This window comes from Coregonus lavaretus, assembly GCF_964263955.1.
Source record: "Coregonus lavaretus genome assembly, chromosome: 1".
Lineage (NCBI taxonomy): Eukaryota > Metazoa > Chordata > Actinopteri > Salmoniformes > Salmonidae > Coregonus > Coregonus lavaretus.
The window spans coordinates 21,300,943-21,321,671 of record NC_139988.1 but is presented as its reverse complement, the minus strand read 5'-3'; the positions used below and the strand labels follow the sequence as shown (position 1 = coordinate 21,321,671).

At 42.3% G+C, this 20,729-nt stretch overlaps 1 protein-coding gene across 1 annotated transcript in view; it reads left to right on the top strand.

The window, feature by feature from the left end:
* btbd17a (BTB (POZ) domain containing 17a) overlaps window positions 1-20,729 on the top strand; it is a gene marked incomplete at both ends in the record, with an annotated part of 30,688 nt that extends 9,959 nt beyond the window's left edge. The window contains 5 exons of the mRNA XM_084156785.1: window positions 10-137; window positions 370-527; window positions 13,193-13,351; window positions 13,802-13,961; window positions 19,974-20,729. Of these exons, the coding sequence (XP_084012911.1) occupies window positions 10-137; window positions 370-527; window positions 13,193-13,351; window positions 13,802-13,961; window positions 19,974-20,729 (1,361 nt within the window). The remainder of the gene's footprint in view (window positions 1-9; window positions 138-369; window positions 528-13,192; window positions 13,352-13,801; window positions 13,962-19,973) is intronic.

The window sequence follows — 20,729 nt, the reverse complement described above, 5'->3', positions numbered from 1 at the left end:
ATTTTTTAGGCATAATGAAGGCTGATGAGATCCAGAATGGTGGCGGGGACACCATCAGCCACTCTCTGGCCCTGGTGCAGCGTCTGGAGGCCCTGCTGGCTCAGGGGAACGGCAGCGATGTGGCCCTCAGGGTGCAGGTAGAAAACTAGCCTAGAAAGTTAAAGAGGTCGGGCCAGAGACCGGAGGGTTGCTTGTTTAAATCCTGGGAAAAATCTGGTGGCTGACTTTGTCCTTGAACCTCTCTGTATATGTATGTACTGTATGTGTCTCGGGGGGCTAGGATAAAGGAAAGTGACAAATCACCATGTCTGTGACTTTAAAAAATGTAATCTTCTTCTCTTCCTCCTCCTCCTCCTCCTCTTTTTCCAGACAGTGGGAGCAGAGCAGGTAAAGGTGATCCAGGCCCACTCCTTGATGCTGTCCCTGCAGAGCCCTGTGTTCGAGGAGCTGCTACTCAGCCGTAACGGCACCACCCTGGTCCTCCTGGAGACCGCTGAGTGTGCTGCCGTCTTCGACAAGTTCATCAGGTAATAATAATTATAACTAGATGGTAATTGTACATGAAGTACAATTGATGGGACTTGCTTTAACTCTTTAAAATTATTTTTGTAGTAGTGGTAGAAGTTAAAAAAGTTATACTTTACTATTTAAAGCAAAGCAGTTTTAAAGTATGTATGGTTTTGAAAAACATTATAGTAGTTATGGGGTCTGCAGTGGTAATTGTAGCGACTGGTTATAGTTGAAAAAGTAGGTTGATGAAAAGTTAGAATAGCCTGAACATATGAAAAATAGGTTTGCAGTATCTAGATTGAACGGTTCAAGAGTTACTGTTGGAGAGTTATATTATGCTAATTTATGCTAATTTATATAGTTTTAGACGATAAACTATTTAAGAATTTGAGGTTATTATAAGTTAGGATTGCCTGAACATGTGAAAGTTGGTTTGGTGTATGTAGTCTGAATGGTTCAAGAGTTGGTGTGTTATGTTAGGCTAATTTAGGCAAATGTATATAGTTATTAGTTAGTAAAAGTTTTTAAGTATTCAAAGTTTGGATTGCCTGAACATGTGAAAGTTGGTTTGGTGTCTCTAGCTTGAACGGTTCAAGAGTTGGTGTGTTATTTTATGCTACTTTATGTTAATTTATTGTGGCAGATCAGGGGTTTGGGTCAAGACGTTTACACAGATCAGACACGGACAGAGTATGAGTAGCTCAGTTTCAAGGGTGTTTCTTAATAAAATAATCAAAAGAAAAGGTTAGGTCTCCCCCATGAGACCCTCTCCACGATACCGTCTCCAACTACACAGACGTTACCTTAATTCCCCCAGTCCTCTCTCATGTGCTGCCCTTCTGGCAGCTTTATGGGCCTTACACAGCTGGTGAGCAATCTGCCCTTAATTACTCACCAGCTCCCAATCAGCCCCAATTAGTCCTGTCCAGGGAGCCCGTCGAGACCTGGCACGTCCAGCAGATGGAGCCACCGCCTCGTGATGTATACTCCATCTGTTACCAGGCCTCGACGAGTCTCCCCCTGGTGGCTGACCTGCTGTATGCCACAATAGTTATAATTGATGCAAGTTTTAAAGAATTTGAAGTTAGTATAGCCTAAACATGTAAAAGTTGGTTTAGTGTCTCTAACTTACTCTTGGTGGGTTATTTATGCAAATGTACGTATATAGTTATAGTTGATAAAGATCTTAAAGAATTTGAAGTTAGGATAGCCTGAATGTTTTAAAGTTGTTCTTATAGCTTAATCTACCTACAGACAAAGAACCATACATGTGCATCATTCCCCATTTTCAGATAATCAATCATTTCTTATTTTTTTTGTTTGTGTACCACATCTGAAGTTTTATAGCTTAAATGTATATGAATCACACTTAACTATTCCTACTAAAATGTAAAATGTACTAGTATTGGTATGTTTTAGTTGTTATGTTTTTGAAACATTTTTAATGCTGCCTTAATATTTGGAATGTGGAAAAACAGTATATCTCCAATGACAATTTATATTTATGGAAGAACACTATATGTCACATTATCTACAATTCTTTGCACTTTTTCAGTCTATTCCCATTATGTTGAGTTTGTATTAGTTTAATCGATGTCCACCTTATGTTAAAAAGTCTTACATTGAATGAATTAAAGCAATATTCTTTGTTTTCTATGTGGATACATTTTGTAAATTTTATGAATACAATGAACTCAAGTCATTAAGAATGCAAGTCATATAAATACAGTAAAAACAATTTATTCCAAATACAAATAATATAAAACATATCCAATATATTACAATACAATACAATACAAGCTCCCAGTTCGTCTGGTGTTGCTCCTTGTGAAAGGTATGTGGTATTCAATCACATCTGCTTCTCACCTGCGTCTGACAATGCTGGGTCACTGAGTCAGTGGCTAGATGCTCGGGGTGAAGACTACAGTCGGGTGCAAGGGCTGTGGTTCATCTGGCTACTCACTCTTGGATGCAAGAGGTGGCAGGGAGAGGCTCACGCTGGCTGTCCTCTTATAAAAGGAATGCCAACCTGCCAGGCAATACAAATAATATAAAATATATATATATATATACCCACAGGTGTTCCCACTTCTGCAATCAATGAGTCCAGCTCAAAACAAACAGTAAGGAGTGTGACAGGGCAGACATGCATATAACAAAATACACTTTTCACCACCACGTAATTCAGAGTAAGAGATAACAAAACTCATACATTGAACAAGACTAAGTCTTGCCAAATAACAACAAGTTGAGGGCTTGAAAGGCAAGTTTGCCTAAACCAATGTTATTAAATGAATGCAACATATTTGGAAAGAATGTGGACCTCTGCTATAGAGATAGAATGTTACATGAAGGTTGGCTAAACACACTGTTACTGTAGAAAGTCATGCACACAAGATTCTACAACCTGGGCTTGCCTATTCCTCCGGGGAAACTTCACATTCTAGTGTCTCGTAAAAAATATGTGCAGCAGCTGACAGGTAGTCCAGCATGGTCATCAGATCTCTGCATTTTTCTTTCTTTACTGGAAGAGGAGACTCGTAGGCCCTGGGGTAGTGGTTTGAGCAGGACTTCCATCCCTCATACTGGCTGTGGCTCTGCCTGGTGTGTACAGTATGTTCCAAGGATCATCAGCTAAAATTATAAAGGACAGCAGAAACAATATTTAGGATACAATTCTAATTCGTTTTTCAACCAAATGCTCTATCATCACTTTTGGTATAAAGCAGTGTGCTGGAGTTAGGGAACCCATCTAAAAGACAGACAGACAGCGAGGGAGACAGAGCGAGATTTATAAAGTAACTGAGAGTTTGACCACATCAGTAAGGTGATGTGTAGTTTAGCTGGTCAAGTAACCAGGGCCACATTGTGAACATATTTCTGCCCAGTGTGGATATAGTCAGGCCACTGAAAGCACATACATTAACTTAAGTTCTGATCAGCATATTCTGATTTAAGTAAGAATTGTAGACATAATATATAGCCTAATCATATCTGTAGACGGCTGTTAATCAATTGATGTGCTGACATAAATGTCTTCTTGCAGACAGTCAGTCTCTGGCCTCCCTGTTGTAAGGTGTATTGAAAAGTTTGCTTTCTTTTAGGCTGGTCCTGAAGCTGCCTTCTTCACTTGACTTTGTGCTGAATTGTAAACACACACACACACACACAGGTTTGTAACATTCTATCATATCAGTCAGTGAGTGAGATGTCTGATCCCTCCGACTCTCCCAACTGTCTCCCCCTATTATTATGACAGTCCCCCTGCTCATTCCTGGGCTGAGACCACACACACACACACACACACACACACACACACACACACACACACACACACACACACACACACACACACACACACACACACACACACACACACACACACACACACACTCCAGGTTTGCAACATTGTATCATTACTGCCTGACCAGGACCTCAGTCCCTGTGTCTGTCAATCAACACATTACACCAAGAGCCTTGACAGTTCTGATGATGTTCTCATCAGGGCGCCATCCCACTCGACAGTCAATAAGACCCGGGTTCATGTACTAGTCAGGCACTAATATCTCATCAAGCTACAAAAATAAACTGATGCCTGTATAATTCTCTATACCCATCTTGCTGAATGTACAGTATGAAGTAGCTCTACATGTCCCTAACAAGCCTAGCATTAATAATATTATAATAATAACTAAGAAATATAAGCTAAAACAATGTAACATCTATACAGGTCCATTAACCCATAACTAACAGTAACAATGATGGTAGACAATCTGCTTGAATATCCTTGTCTAGCTTACACTACATGAGTAATTCTTCTTCTTCTTCGATGAGGTTTAACGGCGGTTGGCATCCAATTTGTTGCATTACCGCCACCTACTAGACTGGAGTACAACTCCCTTATATTTTGCTTGAAAAATAAAATAAAATAAAGAAATACCCTGCCATCTAACACTACACTCACAAATTCAAAAATATTATAAATAATTAACACCACCCTACACTGCTATTTAAATATATTCATTCCTACCTCATGCCCTCAACCTGAAATGATGGGACATCACCACTTAACACTCCCTGTAACTCTTCTGATGACGCTAAAAATCCAATCTTACTGAAACATATATCACTTGTTGGCCTATCCCTCCCACTTGTTGGCCTACTGGTACATATCTACTACTCTCACCATTCCCCCACCCTTGACCCATATTCCTCTACTTTCTTCACTGCCTCAGCATATGACAACTTCTTCACTACTCTTACCCTGGAAACCTCAACCTGCCTCTCTCACACAGGAGATTTCTGATCCCCAGCGCCATGGGCACCCCTACAATTAGCACATACCACTACTTTCCCCAATGCTACACATTCTTTTGTCTCATGCCCTTCTGCACACTTCTCACACCTTGGAACCTCCCTCCTACACACTGCTGCCACATGCCCATAAGTTTGACACCTGTAACATCGTAATGTATTCGGCACATAAGCTCGTACAGGATAACTTCTATACCCTAACTTCACTTTGTCAGGCAAAGACTCAACTTCAAAACTCAAAAGAACAGACAATGACTCTTCTGTTTCCCCATTCTCGCCACCCTGTTTGCGTCGCACCAACGACGAGCATCACAAACACCGGGAATCTTCCCCTTCAGTTGGTCAACTTTTACATTTACTGCTACCCCAGTAATCACTCCTTTCAATGGCGCCCTTTTCTTGAGAGCGAAACAATTCACAATTATTTCCCCCATTTGTTTAACTCTGAGCCCCTTCTCCCTCTGACCAACAGAAACACAAACAATCACTAGACCACTTCTAGTTACCCTCACCGATTCCACTATACCCAACGCTTTTTTCACCCATCCTGAAACCACAAATGGATCAGCCAAAAGGCAAGGGTCCACTTTTTCCAAAGACTTCACTCCTACTGTCACAGACTCATCTTTATCCTGACCCTCTGTGCAAGCCTCGGGCTCCGAGTACTTCACCACACCTACCACCTCCAATACTTCACCCTCATTCACTTCTATTTCTCCTCCTGTCTTCAGCTCACTTTGCTTACATTTCCTACCATTCTTCTTTAACAAACCTTCTCCCTTTTTCCTGCCATTCTTTACAGACTCAAGCTCACAATCTTCCTCCCACTCTCAGACCTCCTCTGCCTCTCTTTTTCCCTCCATTCCTCCTGTCATCCAAGTATACGTCTCCTTATGATAATACTGCACTTCTCCTGACATACATCTGTTTCTTGCTTTCTCAAGGGACGCCATTTATGAGGCTCTCCCCCCCTCAAAGAGTTGAACTGGTAGAACAGTTTTGTAATCTTCTCTGTTTACACGTCTTTTCTACGGCCTACTCACCGCTTCGTCTCCTCTACTCTACTCCGGCTCCGTTGCTAGCTAAAGTCTACATGAGCAATGGTCATACACTCCCTCTTTAGACCAGCGCAGTAGGATTGTAACTTCTGGTGGTGTGTCATCTGCTTCAACGTTCAACGAGTGTACAATATTATGGCTATTCAGTCATTTTGGAGCTCACCTGCTCTAAGCCTGAGAGAATCAAAGCTAGCTGCTTCTCGTATGGGACTATATAGAATCCGCTGAAAAGCTGCAACTTGCGCTCCTCTGTCAACTTTCCACAATAACTTCTGCACATAACAGTATAGGCACACACTCGTCTCTAATGCAGGAAACAGTGTAATGTTACCAATAGCCATGACTCATCAGGTGGATAGATAGATGTAAATGATATGTTTCTCCTGACTAATCTAGCAACCACTTTCTTAATGTATAGCCATGTTTCACTGCAGCTAGTTACACAAGCGAGCCAACACAGAACTACATAACGTCGTTAGCTAGCTAGCAACGCTAGCTTGGTTGATATACGGTTCTTCCACGTACCTCTTTTGGATACATTTTCTCAGTTTTTTCTTGCCCCTTACGATTAATACAGGGTTTCCCCGCAGCCCTCAATGTCTTTCGTTGTCTGTTCTTCCATTCCTTTAGTTTGGTTTTTATTTTATTTCTGAGATTTTCATCGGCAGCAGAAAACGAAAGCGCTTGTCCATCCATTCATAGTTGTGGACATACGTTTTTTTTCAGCATATCAAATAATAATGTTTGAAGTTAATTTTAAGAAATGTTACATATACGGTTGTTCGTAACAAGGGCTCAATTGTAGTCAGTAGATGTGGTCAGCTGTTGTGTGGTTGTGGTCAGAAGTTGTGGTCAGTAGTGGACTGGTCAGTAGTTGTGTGGTTGTGGTCAGTAGTTGTATGGTTGTGGTCAGAGGTTGTGTGGTTGTGGTCACTAGTTGTGTGGTTGTGGTCACTAGTTGTGTGGTTGTGGTCAGACGTTGTGTGGTTGTGGTCAGTAGTTGTGGGGTTGTGGTCAGAAGTTGTGGTTGTGGTCAGTAGCTGTGTTCAGTAGTTGTGTGGTTATGGTCAGTAGTTGTGGTCAATAGTTGTGTGGTTGTGGTCAATAGCTGTGTTGTGGTCAGTAGTTCTGTGGTCAGTAGTTGTGTGGTTGTGGTCAGTAGTTGTGTGATTGTGGTCAGAAGTTGTGCGGCTGTGGTCAGTAGTTGAGTGGTCAGTAGTTGTGTGGTCAGATGTTGTGTGGTTGTGGTCAGTAGTTGTGTGGTTATGGTCAGTAGTTGTGGTCAGTAGTTGTGTGGTTGTGGTCAGTAGTTATGCGGCTGTGGTCAGTTGTTGAGTGGTCAGTAGTTGTGTGGTCAGAAGTTATGTGGTTGTGGTCAGTAGTTGTGTTCAGTAGTTGTGTGGTTATGGTCAGTAGTTGTGGTCAGTAGTTGTGTGGTTGTGGTCAGCAGTGGTGTGGTTGTGGTCAGTAGTTGTGTGGTTGTGGTCAGTAGTTCTGTTGTGGTCAGTAATTGTGTGGTTGTGGTCAGTAGTTGTGTAGTGGTCAGTAATTGTGGTCAGTAGTTGTGGTCAGTAGCTGTGTGGTTGTGGTATGTAGTTGTGTGGTTCAGTTGTTGTGTTGTCAATATTTGTGTGGTTGTGTCCAGTAATTGTGGTCACTCTCCACCCTCACCATAATTTTTACCCTCGGCGTCTGTGAGTATTCATAGCAACGGCTCCGTTCAGGCTGCTCAATGATGACACAGAGAGCTGTTAGAAAACATTAGCTAGCCACTTTTTGTCACTCGAAACTCAGACAAACAGCTGTAACTTTTTGTTGGTAGGAGCTATTCCTAATCTGCTCTATCCATTCAGAGGGGTACAGCCTGCCCTTGTCTTTAGAGACAGGCAAACTAGCCATTTGAGATATATAGAGCACGGAGCATGATCCTGAGAAGGAGGACAAACCTAGAGCATTAGAAATTGTCTCATTATCATTCCAGGTCGTCCAGACCGGGGAAGCATTCGAAATCTTAGCACTGGGTGTTCGGTCCGAAACAGATTCACAAATCATGGGAATTTGTTGAGCTATGAAGACATTCTCTCCCGCCAAGCAAATGTGCTGCCAGGCAACAGTAGCCTTGTCAACACTGCTCCCTTATAGCTAAAGCAAGTGTGAGAAACATGCTAACATACAGTATGTTTGTGCTAATACTAAATAAGTACTGCACTCTGACCCACAAAACGTATTTGCCAGATTCATGATAGTGTTTATAGACAAAGTGAACTTCAAAATGCAATGTAGTTTTATTGGAATTTGCAGCTGTTGTTGGTAAATAATTAATCTACTAGCTTCTGACATGACTTGCTGCATCTCAAAAGAGAGCAGTTGATGGGTAACTAAAAAAGCTCTATCTACTGATACAAGCTATGCCTAATATTTATTCTGTTGTGAAAAGCAGAGAAGTAGAAGAACATTTTATACCATGTGTTTGCTGTGTTTGATACCATTCCATTAATTCCATTCCAGACATTACTATGAGCCCGTCCTCCCCAATTAAGGTTCCACCGGCCGCCTGTGGTGGGGATCTAACATGATGCAGCCCAGACTCCCAGTGCAGGCTAGCAATGAGAAAGTGGAGCAGGCATGGTGCTTGCTATAATAAGGGGTCGGCTGCACTGATATACAGGCTTGATCCGTGAGACACATTTTACAAAAATATTGCAATACTGGTATCGTCACAGCCCTACTGTAAAGCCAGGCTCACTCAGGCCGGCTACTGCAACCATAGAAATAGAACTCCCACATAATTCCACCCATTGACTTGCACGGGAAAACCTGTTCTAGAAATTGTATCTCTTTGACTGCAACACTAGACAGCAGAAGGCTCTCTAACTGTGCTGTATATTGTACACATCCTATAGGGTATAGGGTATTCTATAGGGTATAGGGTATTGACCATAGTCTTGATTGTGGAGGCTTACTCTGGCTGGCTAATGCTAGACAATAGACAACACTAGACTTCAACAGCAGAAAAGGATATCTTCGCTACTGTATTTTGGGTACATCCTATAGCCCCCAAATTCAACTCTGGACCTCGAAGCCAGTGCCACTGCATTTTTTTCATTGTTCCCCTCTAATCAGTGACTGATTTAGACCTGGGACACCAGGTGGGTGCAAATAATTATCAGGTAGAACAGCGACCGGCAGGGTATAGCCTCCTACCATAAATAGCTTTTGACCTGTTGAACATTTTGTTGGGGCTAGAGTTTCTGTCTGGACTATAGATGCCCATGTAACACATCTCTAAAAATCTACATTTTGCTCATCCGCCTAACACTAGTTCCTAATTCTGAAAATAACTCTGCTCTCGGTGGCTATGACACACTGGCTACTACGGCAAACCATGCTTGATCAGCTGAGCAAACTTCAGCTAGCAGACTAGTGCAAGCTTGTTTGAATGGCCATATGGTAACTAGCTTGCCAGCTTGTTGATGAAGTTGTATGGCACCAAAGTTATGGGACTGTTCTCAGAAATCAGCATTTATCAGATTCTGACAGCTGCACTGTGCCTCACTACTTTGTAACATTTGGTCAATGTGATAACATCACAGAGAGCAGTCAGATGTGCTGTAGAACTTGACGGACTAATCAGGGCAGAACAGATATCATGAGAACAAATTTGTGCATTAGCTAGCACTTCACTACACTAGCTAGCTAGAGGGAGTATTCAGCATTGAGTGTGTGAACTGGCGTTGTTAGCATACCTGCCTTTCGTTTCATATGGATTGATTTGAAACTGGACACTAGCTAACATTAGACACTAGCTAGCTAACACCTTAGCTAACTAGCTAATTCTTGTGCATATTACTGACCCTCGTCAGATTAACGCTGACTCTTTTGAGGATGAAAGGAGGCTCAGTGGACGATGTCACGTTGGTAACATTTTCGAATGTTAGGACAGCATATTGTAGCCCAAACTATCCCATGAATATTTGCAGGTTATCAAACAGATCAGTGCAGAAAGCTTTCACTCTATCTGACCCAAGACAATGGTATGGGCCTTCAATACATGTAAACACTTTATCACTGGCCTAGTTTCTAAGGCACTGGGTCAAGAACAACAGACAGTCATTTGCTTCAGTAAAACTTAACTTGTATGTTAAAGATCAACAAGATGGCGTCGACAATGGTTGCCTTGTAGCTAGCGCCTAACCAACTTTGCAGTCTTTTGCTTATTTTAATGTTTTTTTAACTTTTTGATCAGAAGGTTTCTAGTATTATTTCCTATGACCGAGAAGCACTTGTTGACATCAGATCGGAGATTAATGACCACAAATGTGACTTTTTTGGAGCTGGATCCTTTGTCTGGATTACCCGAAGCAGTTCCATTCATCTCGGGAGCCCTTTTTCTAAAAAGACACCGCTAGAGAAGGGGAAGTTGAGCTGGAGTACTAGTCCGATTAAGGAAAAGGCTAATCCACTTCCTAGTATATTACTTGCTAATGTACAGTCTGTGGACAATAAACTTCGCGAGATCAGAGCACGGTTTTCCCACCAGAGAAATACGAGAGACTGTAACGTAATATATACTTGATTCTTGACATAGGTCACTTGAATATATCTACTGCTGTACATATCATTCTTAGTACAGTGTATATACAGTGCCTTCGGAAAGTATTCAGACCCCTTGACTTTTTCCACATTTTGTTATGTTACAGCCTTATTGTACAATGGCAAAAAAAAAAAATCTCTCCAATCGACACACAATACCCCATAAAGACAAAATGAAAACAGATTTTTAGAAAGTTTTGCAAATTTATAAAAAATTAAAACAGAAATACCTTATTTACATAAGTATTCAGACCATTTTCTATGAGACTCGAAATTGAGCTCAGGTGCATCCTGTTTCCATTGATCATCCTTGAGATGTTTCTACAACTTGATTGGAGTGCACCTGTGGTAAATTAAATTGATTGGACATGATTTGGAAAGGCGCACACCTGTCTATATAAGGTCCCACAGTTGACAGTGCATGTCAGAGAAAAAACCAAGCCATGAGGTCGAAGGAATTGTCTGTAGAGCTCAGAGACAGGATTGTGTCGAGGCACAGATCTGGGGAAGGGTATCAAAAAATGTCTGCAGCATTGAAGGTCCCCAAGAACACAGCGGCCTCCATCGTTCTTAAATGGAAGAAGTTTGGAACCACCAAGACTCTTCCTAGACCTGGCCGCCTGGCCAAACTAAGCAATTGGGGGAGAAGGGCCTTGGTCAGGGAGGTGACCAAGAATCCGATGGTCACTCTGACAGAGCTCTAGAGTTCCTCTGTGGAGATGGGAGAACCTTCCAGAAGGACAACCTTCTCTACAGCACTCCACCAATCAAGCCTTTATGGGAGAGTGGCCAGACGGAAGCCACTCCTCAGCTCAGCTGGTAGAGCACGGCGCTTGTAACGCCAAGGTAGTGGGTTCGATCCCCGGGACCACCCATACACAAAAGAAAATGTATGCACGCATGACTGTAAGTCGCTTTGGATAAAAGCGTCTGCTAAATGGCATATTTATTTTTATTTTATTTATGACAGCCCACGTAAAGACTCTCAGATCATGAGAAACAAGATTCTCTGGTCTGATAAAACCAAGATTGAACTATTTGGCCTGAATGCCAAGCATCACGTCTGGAGGAAACCTGGCACCATCCCTACGGTGAAGCATGGTGGTGGCAGTATCATGCTGTTGGGATGTCTTTCAGCGGCAAGGACTGGGAGACTAGTCAGGATCGAGGGAAGTCTCTGAATGTCCTTGAGTGTTCCAGCCAGAGCCCAAACTTGAACCCAATCGAACATCTCTGGAGAGACTTGAAAATAGCTGTGCAGCGATGCTCCCTATCCAACCTGACAGAGCTTGAGAGGATCTGCAGAGAAGAATGGAGAAACTCCCCAAATACAGGTGTGCCAAGCTTGTATCTTCATACCCAAGAAGACTCTATGCTGTAATCGCTGCCCCAAAGGTGCTTCAACAAAGTACTGAGTAAAGGGTCTGAATACTTATGTAAATGTGACATTTCAGTTTTTTATTTTCAATAAATTAGCTAAACCTTATAAAAACCTGTTTTTGCTTTGTCATTACGGGGTATTGTGTGTAGATTGATGAGGGGGAAAAACAATTGAATCCATTTTAGAATAAGGCTGTAACGTAACAAAATGTGGAAAAAGTCAAGGGGTCTGAATACTTTCCGAAGGCACTCTATGTATAACTTCCTCCAGTGTACATACGTATACATTGCATTTTGATTACTTTTGCTTTTTGGGCTGTTAATTGGATTCTTTCCAACATTCTTGATTTATATTTTTATTTTTAATTTCTTTTTTTTCTTAATTATTTGCGTGCTTGTTTAACATTTTACTGCATTGTTAGGATCTAGTGACATAAGCATTTTGCTGCACCTGCTATAACATCTGCTAAACTTTGATTTGATTGAAATGACCAAAGACTGTATGAAGCCTGTGTGTTATAGGGGAAGAACCTATTCAGTCTTCAGTCTTATGATATACATTGCATAATGTGCATATGTAAACAATATTTATCACTGACCTAGTTTCTAAGGCACTGTGTCAAGAACAATCAGTGGCGACCCGTCATTAGTAGTTGTAACGAAATCAGTCCATTGAAATAAATTCATTAGGCCCTAATTTATGGATTTCACATGACTGGGCAGGGGTGCAGCCATGGGTGGGCCTTGGAGGGCATAGGCCCACCCACTTGGCAGCCAGGCCCAACCAATCAGAATGAGTTTTTCCCCACAAAAGGGCTTTATTACAGACACAAATACCTGTCAGGTGGATGGATTATCTTGGCAAAGGAGAAATGCTCACTAACAGGGAAGTAAACAAATTTGTGCACAAAATTTGAGAGAAATAAGCTTTTTGTGCGTATGGAACATTTCTGGGATTTTGTATTTCAGCTCATGAAACATGGGACCAACACTTTACATGTTGTGTTTATATTTTTGTTCAGTGTATATTAGATGAACAAAGACTGTATGTTGCCTGTGTGTGTTAGAGGAACTATTTCAGCTTAAGGCTTATGATATAGATTGCATAATGTGCAAACATAAATAGTATTTATCACTAGCCTAGTTGCCTAGTTTCTGAGAGAATGAACTCTTTGCTATCATCTGACCCTTGCTCTTCTCTCTCTCTGTCCCTCTCTCCTAGTATTATGGAAGGATCTCCCTGCGTATCCCTGCCTTGGTTTTAACATATATTCGTTGTTCCATTGTCCTACTAAGAGTTGCTGAATATATATTAATCTCCCCCTCTCTCTATCCAGGTACCTGTATTGTGGAGAGATCTCCCTGTGTCTGGAGCAGGCCACCTATCTACACAAGCTGGCCACCAAGTACCGCGTCCAGGGCCTTCAGCAGGGGGTCACCCAGTACATGACCCAGAACCTGGCCACAAACTCCCCTTCTGGACACGTGGTGGAATGGTACTGTACCGTTTATTTAATTAATGTTTATTTAACCAGGAAGTCCCACTGAGGTCAGAAGACGTCTTTCCCTAGGGATACCTGTATTTTCAGATCTCCCTTGAAAATATAACCTCCCCCTTTATGTTGTATTGTATATGTTATGGTTATAAGAATGGAGGTCAGGCGTCGTCTGATGTAGTTTGTTGAACTTACTAAAGGCATTGCTGTCAAAAATATAGTAGGTAAATTGTTTTTAACTAGGAAGAAAGTTTTCAGCTGAAGTCTATGCATTATGAAGTCCATACATTAGTCTTTACTATAAAGATTGCATTCGTTAACAACTAGCTCAACTTGTAAAACATATACTTGACTAAAATAATTGTTGAAACCATTGCAGGTACCCTTACCTAAGTGCATCGGTTGGTATCATGAAAACATGGTCTGGACTTATTGTTGACAACATTGCAGGTACCAGTACGCCCTGCAGACTGGCGACGTGGCCCTGAGGGACAGCTGTCTGCAGTACTTGTCCTGGAACCTGTCCTCTGTGCTGCAGAGTGGGGAGTGGACCACCGTCAGCAATGACCTGCTCATGACCCTGCTGCAGCGCTCAGACCTCATCCTGCAGGTACGCCTACTCCTGGGTAGCCTGATCCCAGATCTGTTTGAGAGTCATTCCTCACAAAACTCAGACAAAAAATAAGACCATGATTTGGGGAATTTTCAAGAAATTGAATAGTCCTTTCTAAATGCATAATTGAGAAATGATTAATGAAAGTTGGCATATTTATGACATTTTGGCCTTACCCAGACATTCAAGACTGCATAATGTTTAATCTGCAGATGATACAAAGCAAAAATTGCTGTCATATGAAGCTTTACAGCTTGCTCTGTTATGAGCAGGGGTCGCATTAGCAAAACGAGGTCTCATTTTCATAACGCAGGCCATCAAAACATCTGCGTTTTAAACCATTTCACATGCGTTTTATATTGAAAGTCAAAAATGTTCTTCAATAGAGTGATCAAGGGCGTGCAACCATAGTTTTCCTTCACAAAAAATAAATTATTGCAACACATTCAGCAGAAAATAACTTCATTTTCATCAAATGACAACATAAATGCAACGCTAAATTAGCTTATGTAGTGGGCAGTAATGTTTTACGTGTGTATAAAGTGTATATTATATTATAAATACCTCACGTGATTTGTAATAAGACTAAGCAATTAACCTATTAAAATGTTTATCTGACTCCATAAAAATAATTATAATATACACGCAAGCATTAGGCAATCAGTTGACGTAGACTAACAAGAATTGGTCTGAGAATGGTCTACAGTACATTACATTTACATTTACATTTTAGTCATTTAGCAGACGCTCTTATCCAGAGCGACTTACAGGAGCAATTAGGGTTAAGTGCCTTGCTCAAGGGCACATTTACGTTATTTAGCAGACGCTCTTATCCAGAACGACTCACAAATTGGTGCATTCACCCTATAGCCAGTGGGAAAACCACTTTACAATTTTGGGGGGGGGGGGTGGTAGAAGGATTACTTTATCCTATCCCAGGTAATCCTTAAAGAGGTGGGGTTTCAAATGTCTCCGGAAGGTGGTGAGTGACTCCGCTGTCCTGGCGTCGTGAGGGAGCTTGTTCCACCATTGGGGTGCCAGAGCAGCGAACAGTTGGAACATTAGGAAAGTATTCAGACCCCTTGACTTATTCCAGATTTTGTTACGTTACAGCCTTATTCTAAAATGTGTTGAATTGTTTTCTCTCTCTCAATCTACACACAATACCCCACAATGACAAAGCAAAAACAGGTTTTTATAAGTTTTTGCTAATATATTGAAAATAAAAAACTGAAATGTCACATTTACATAAGTATTCAGACCCTTTACTCAGTACTTTGTTGAAGCACCTTTGGCAGCGATTACAGCATAGAGTCTTCTTGGGTATGAAGCTACAAGCTTGGCACACCTGTATTTGGGGAGTTTCTCCATTCTTCTCTGCAGATCCTCTCAAGCTCTGTCAGGTTGGATAGGGAGCATCGCTGCACAGCTATTTTCAAGTCTCTCCAGAGATGTTCGATTGGGTTCAAGTTTGGGCTCTGGCTGGAACACTCAAGGACATTCAGAGACTTGTCCCGAAGCCAGTCCTGGTTGTCTTGGCTGTGTGCTTTGTGTCGTTGTCCTGTTGGAAGGTGAACCTTCGCCCCAGTCTGAGGTCCTGAGCGCTCTGGAGCAGATTTTCATCAAGGATCTCTCTGTACTTTGCTCCGTTCATCTTTCCCTCGATCCTGGCTAGTCTCCCAGTCCCTGCCAGTGGAAAACATCCCCACAGCATGATGCTGCCACCACCATGCTTCACCGTAGGGATGGTGCCAGGTTTCCTCCAGACATGACACTTGGCATTCAGGCCAAAGAGTTCAATCTTGGTTTCATCAGACCAGAGAATCTTGTTTCTCATGGTCTGAGTGTCCTTTAGGTGCCTTTTGTCAAACTCCAAGCGGGCTGTCATGTGCCTTTTACTGAGGAGTGGCTTTCGTCTGGCCACTCTACCATAAAGGCCTGATTGGTGGAGTGCTGCAGAGATGGTTGTCCTTCTGGAAGGTTCTCCCATCTCCAAAGAGAAACTCTGGAGCTCTGTCAGAGTGACCATTTGGCCGGGCGGCCAGCTCTAGGAAGAGTCTTGGTGGTTCCAAACATCTTCCATTTAAGAATGATGGAGGCTACTGTTCTTGGGGACCTTCAATGCTGCAGAAATGTTTTGGTAACCTTCCCCAGATCTGTTCCTCGACACAATCCTGTCTCGGAGCTCTACGGACAATTCCTTCGACCTCATGGCTTGGTCTTTGCTCTGACATGCACTGTCAACTGTGGGACCTTATATAGACAGGTGTGTGCCTTTCCAAATCATGTCCAATCAATTGAATTTACCACAGGTGGACTCCAATCAAGTTGTAGAAACATCTCAAGGATGATCAATGGAAACAGGATGCACCTGAGCTCAATTTCGAGTCTCATATCAAAGGTCTGAATACTTATGTAAAGAAGGTATTTCTGCTTTTTATTTTTAATACATTTGCCAAAAGTTATAAAAACCTGTTTTGCTTTGTCATTATGGGGTATTGTGTGTAGATTGATGAGGGGGAAAAAAATTCAATCAATTTAGGCTGTAATGGGCCTCCCGAGTTGTGCAGTGCTAGAGGCGTCACTACAGACCTGTGTTCAATCCCAGGCTGTATCACAACTGGCCGTGATCGGGAGTCCCATAGGGCAGCGCACAATTGGCCCAGCGTCGTCCGAGTTAGGGGAGGGTTTGGCCGGGGGGGGCTTTACTTGGCTCATCGCGCTCTAGCGACTCCTTGTGTTTCCTCTGACACATTGGTACGGCTGGCTTCTGAGTTAAGCGGGCGGGTGTTAAGAAGCGCGGTTTGGCGGTTCATGTTTCGGAGGACGCATGACTCGACCTTCACCTCCCGTTGGGGAGTTGCAGCGATTAAACAAGATCGAAATTGGGGAGAAAAAGGATGATTAAAGCTGTAACATAACAAAATGTGGAAAAAGTAAAGGGGTCTGAATACTTTCTGAATGCTTTGTTTATCAAAGGCAGACATTTCATTTACATTGTAAAATAAGTGGATTCACATACAGGGCATAAATCTTAAGTAACAAGCATTACAGGGCATTATTCCAAGCATATAGATCCTAAGATCCTACATCCTTACAAGAGAAAGCATGAACAAAGATTAGATTTGAGGGTCTGAAGTTTGCCAATGAACATCTGAATGATTCAGAGAAGAACTGGGTGAAAGTGTTGTGGTCAGATGAGACCAAAATGGAGCTCTTTGGCATTAACTCAACTAGCCGTGTTTGGAGGAGGAGGAATGCTGCCTATGACCCCAAGAACACCATCCCCACCGTCAAACATGGAGGTGGAAACATTATGCTTTGGGGATGTTTTTCTGCTAAGGGGACAGGACAACGTCACCACATCAAAGGGACGATGGACGGGGCCATGTACCGTCAAATCTTGGGTGTGAACCTCCTTCCCTCAGCCAGGGCATTGAAAATGGGTCGTGGATGGGTATTCCAGCATGACAATGACCCAAAACACACGGCCAAGGCAACAAAGGAGTGGCTCAAGAAGACGCACATTAAGGTCCTGGAGTGGCCTAGCGGGACAAAATCCCTACTGAGATGTGTGCAAACCTGGTGAACAACTACAAGAAACATCTGACCTCTGTAAAACTAAAACTGAGGGGGTAGTGTTTCAACTGAGGGGGCTAAGCCCCCTTTAGCCCCCTCGTGGGGACAGGTACAAGAAAAGTCATCTGAGAAAAGTAGCTACATCAGTCAGAGCACTGTCTACTGATAGAATGCCTGTGCCTTGAATGCTGGAATTTGATTGGTCCATCCGAGAGGAGAAGTGCAACTGAAGCACAGTTCCCGCTCAGCCCAGTCAAAGCTATTCGCTGCTCTGGCACCCCAATGGTGGAACAAGCTCCGCCAGGACAGCGGATTCACTGACCACTTTCCGGAGACACTTGAAACCTTACCTCTTTAAGGAATACCTGGAATAGTATAACAGTAATCCTTCTACCCCCCCTCCCCCACCCCCCATTAAAAAAGGGATGGTTGTCCCACTGGCTATCCTAAGTTGAATGCACCAATTTGTAAGTCGCTCTGGATAAGAGCGTCTGCTAAATGACTTAAATGTAAATGTAAAATGAGTCTTAAGCTGAGCAGAAATGACAAAATGCAGCAAGAAATCTCGTATGCGTTTTAGATTTTTTTTCGGTGTGAAAAACGGAGAATGCTGGTTAATGCGACCCCTGATGAGTAGTGTTTAATTTCAATAAAAAGTTTGTACATACATTTATGAATACTTAAAAATATAAACATGAATATTGAAAATATACATTTTTAGGATTTGACAATTTTTTTCAAATCAACAATATATTGTTGAACATAATATAATCTAGATGCATATCAAAGTTCCAGAGTGGGATCTCTGCTAGTTTGAAGGTTATGGCCCCTTTTATACAGATAAATTGGCATGGTAGGCAATAACAGCATTTCCATCCACTGTTTTAATGCGAGTAAAGTCATACCGTATATATGACAGCTGTGATGGAAACAGGAAGTTTCGGTACAATTTTATAAATGCTGACAGATCATTTGTTTGTTTGACATGGTGGGATCTTTTTGTGTCGGTAATATCATATCAAAGTAAACTTGGAGTCACATGATGATATGGTGTGTGGTCCTCCCACTACGCTTCGGGAAACCATGCAGTTTATTAGGCTACAGATTACATACATTATGATGGTCTTCACAGTGTGGTGAAAGTACACGGTGATGTTGATGCTTCTTTCCAATAAATATCAAGGGTCTTATTCTGGTGACATGATGATTGATGCTTGACCGCCGTTTGACAAATACAAATATTCTTGCCATAATAATAATCTTATCCATAATAATCTCATCATGTAGACTAGGCTACCCGCACCAGAGTAGGCACATATGCTATTTAATGCAATAGTTTTTGTGACAAAACTATCAGTAGTTTTGTTGAAAATGTGATGGAAACACATTGAACTTTACATTTGTATTCGGTACATGAAAACATATGCGAAAAAGTACATTTTGTGTGCACTATGTCCTCGTAACTGATTTTTTAAAAACTGTTTAGTGGAAACACACCTCTGTTGCGAAAATGCACATATGTTCTATATGCAGATTTTTGAATATTCACATGAAAATCTGTCGCCAATTGGATGGAAACCTAGCTAATGTTACCAATCACAGCCCTTCTTTTACTATCTTTGCACATCCTGCAAATCACCAGCAGAGGGCGACCATTTTGAATCAATTTTCACATTCACTGTTGGTAATGCTTTCAAATTGGATCATAACTCTAAAAGTAGCAGAGATCCCACTCTGGAACTACGATATGCCCGTACAGTATATTATGTTCAACAATATATTAAAACATTTGCCTAATCCACATTTTTATTTGATCAATATTCATGTTTATAGTTTACAATATTCATAAATTAATGTAAAAAAATAAGTAATTGAAATCAAAATACTACTCATATTACAGAGCAACGAGAAAAACTTAATATGACACCAATGCTTGCTTTGTTGCACATACAGATGAAACACTATGGAGTCTTAAAGGAGGCCTGGGTAAGGCCAAAATGTCATAAATATGCCAACTTTGATACATTATTTCTCAATTATGCTTTTAGATACAAATGTCAAAAGGACTATTCTATGGATTACATTTAATAAAAATCCCCAAAATCATGGTCTTGTTTTTGTCTGGGTTTCGTGAAGAATCACTCTTGAGCTGTCTGGCCAACTCCTTGTCACACATTGTCACACAAATGCCTGCCTGATCCCAGATCTGTTTATGTTGGCAATACAGCACAAACCGATCTGGGAGCAGGGTAAATCCTGTGTACTACTCCATCTTATGATTATGTACAGAACCATTGAAAATGTTTTAACTTGTGTGTCTTTGTTTATTTGTATACAGTAAATATTGTGTCTAATGTACTACTGGCTGCACAATGAATTTCCTGGGCCCGTGGGAACAATCATGTTTTAAAAAGTGACTTTGAATTGCAGAGTGAGATGGAGCTCTTCGCTGCACTGGAAGCCTGGATCAACCAGAACGAACCGGATGCTCTAACAGCCGAGAACGCTCTGAGAGCTGTCCGTTACGCCATGATGCCCCCGCGGGAGCTCTTCCGCCTGCAGACCCAGTCTCCTGTTCTGGCCCGCTACCAGGAGTCGGTTCGGGACCTCCTCTACCAGTCCTACCAGTTCCACTCCGCCTCCCCCCTCCACATGGCCAAGTACTTTGACGTGAACTGCAGTCTCTTCATGCCCAGGAACTACCTCTCCCCAGCCTGGGGGAGTCCTTGGGTCATCAACAACCCCATGAGGGACGACCGCAGCACCAGCTTCCAGACACAGCTGGGACCCAGCGGCCATGATGCCAACAAGAGGGTGACCTGGAACGCACTGTTCTCGCCCCGTTGGTTGCCCCTCAGCATGAGGCCAATGTACTCCGAACAGGGCTCCACGCAGCCGACCCGCGTTGACGGAGGCCGCCTGCGAATCATTATTACTCCCGCTACGTCAAGTGCGGACTTTGCCGGGGTGAGCTTCCAGAAGACGGTGGTGGTGATGGCAAGGAAGCAGGGAAAGATGGTGGTGAGACATGTTTATAACTTCCACCAGAGCACCGAGGAGACTGGAGACTTCTTGGTGGATGCTGATCTGCACCGCAAGATGTCTGAGTACCTGGTCGATGGTTCCCTCCATCTACACATCGTGGTCAAGCCACTCTACCAGACACTCATCGCTACCAAGAAATGA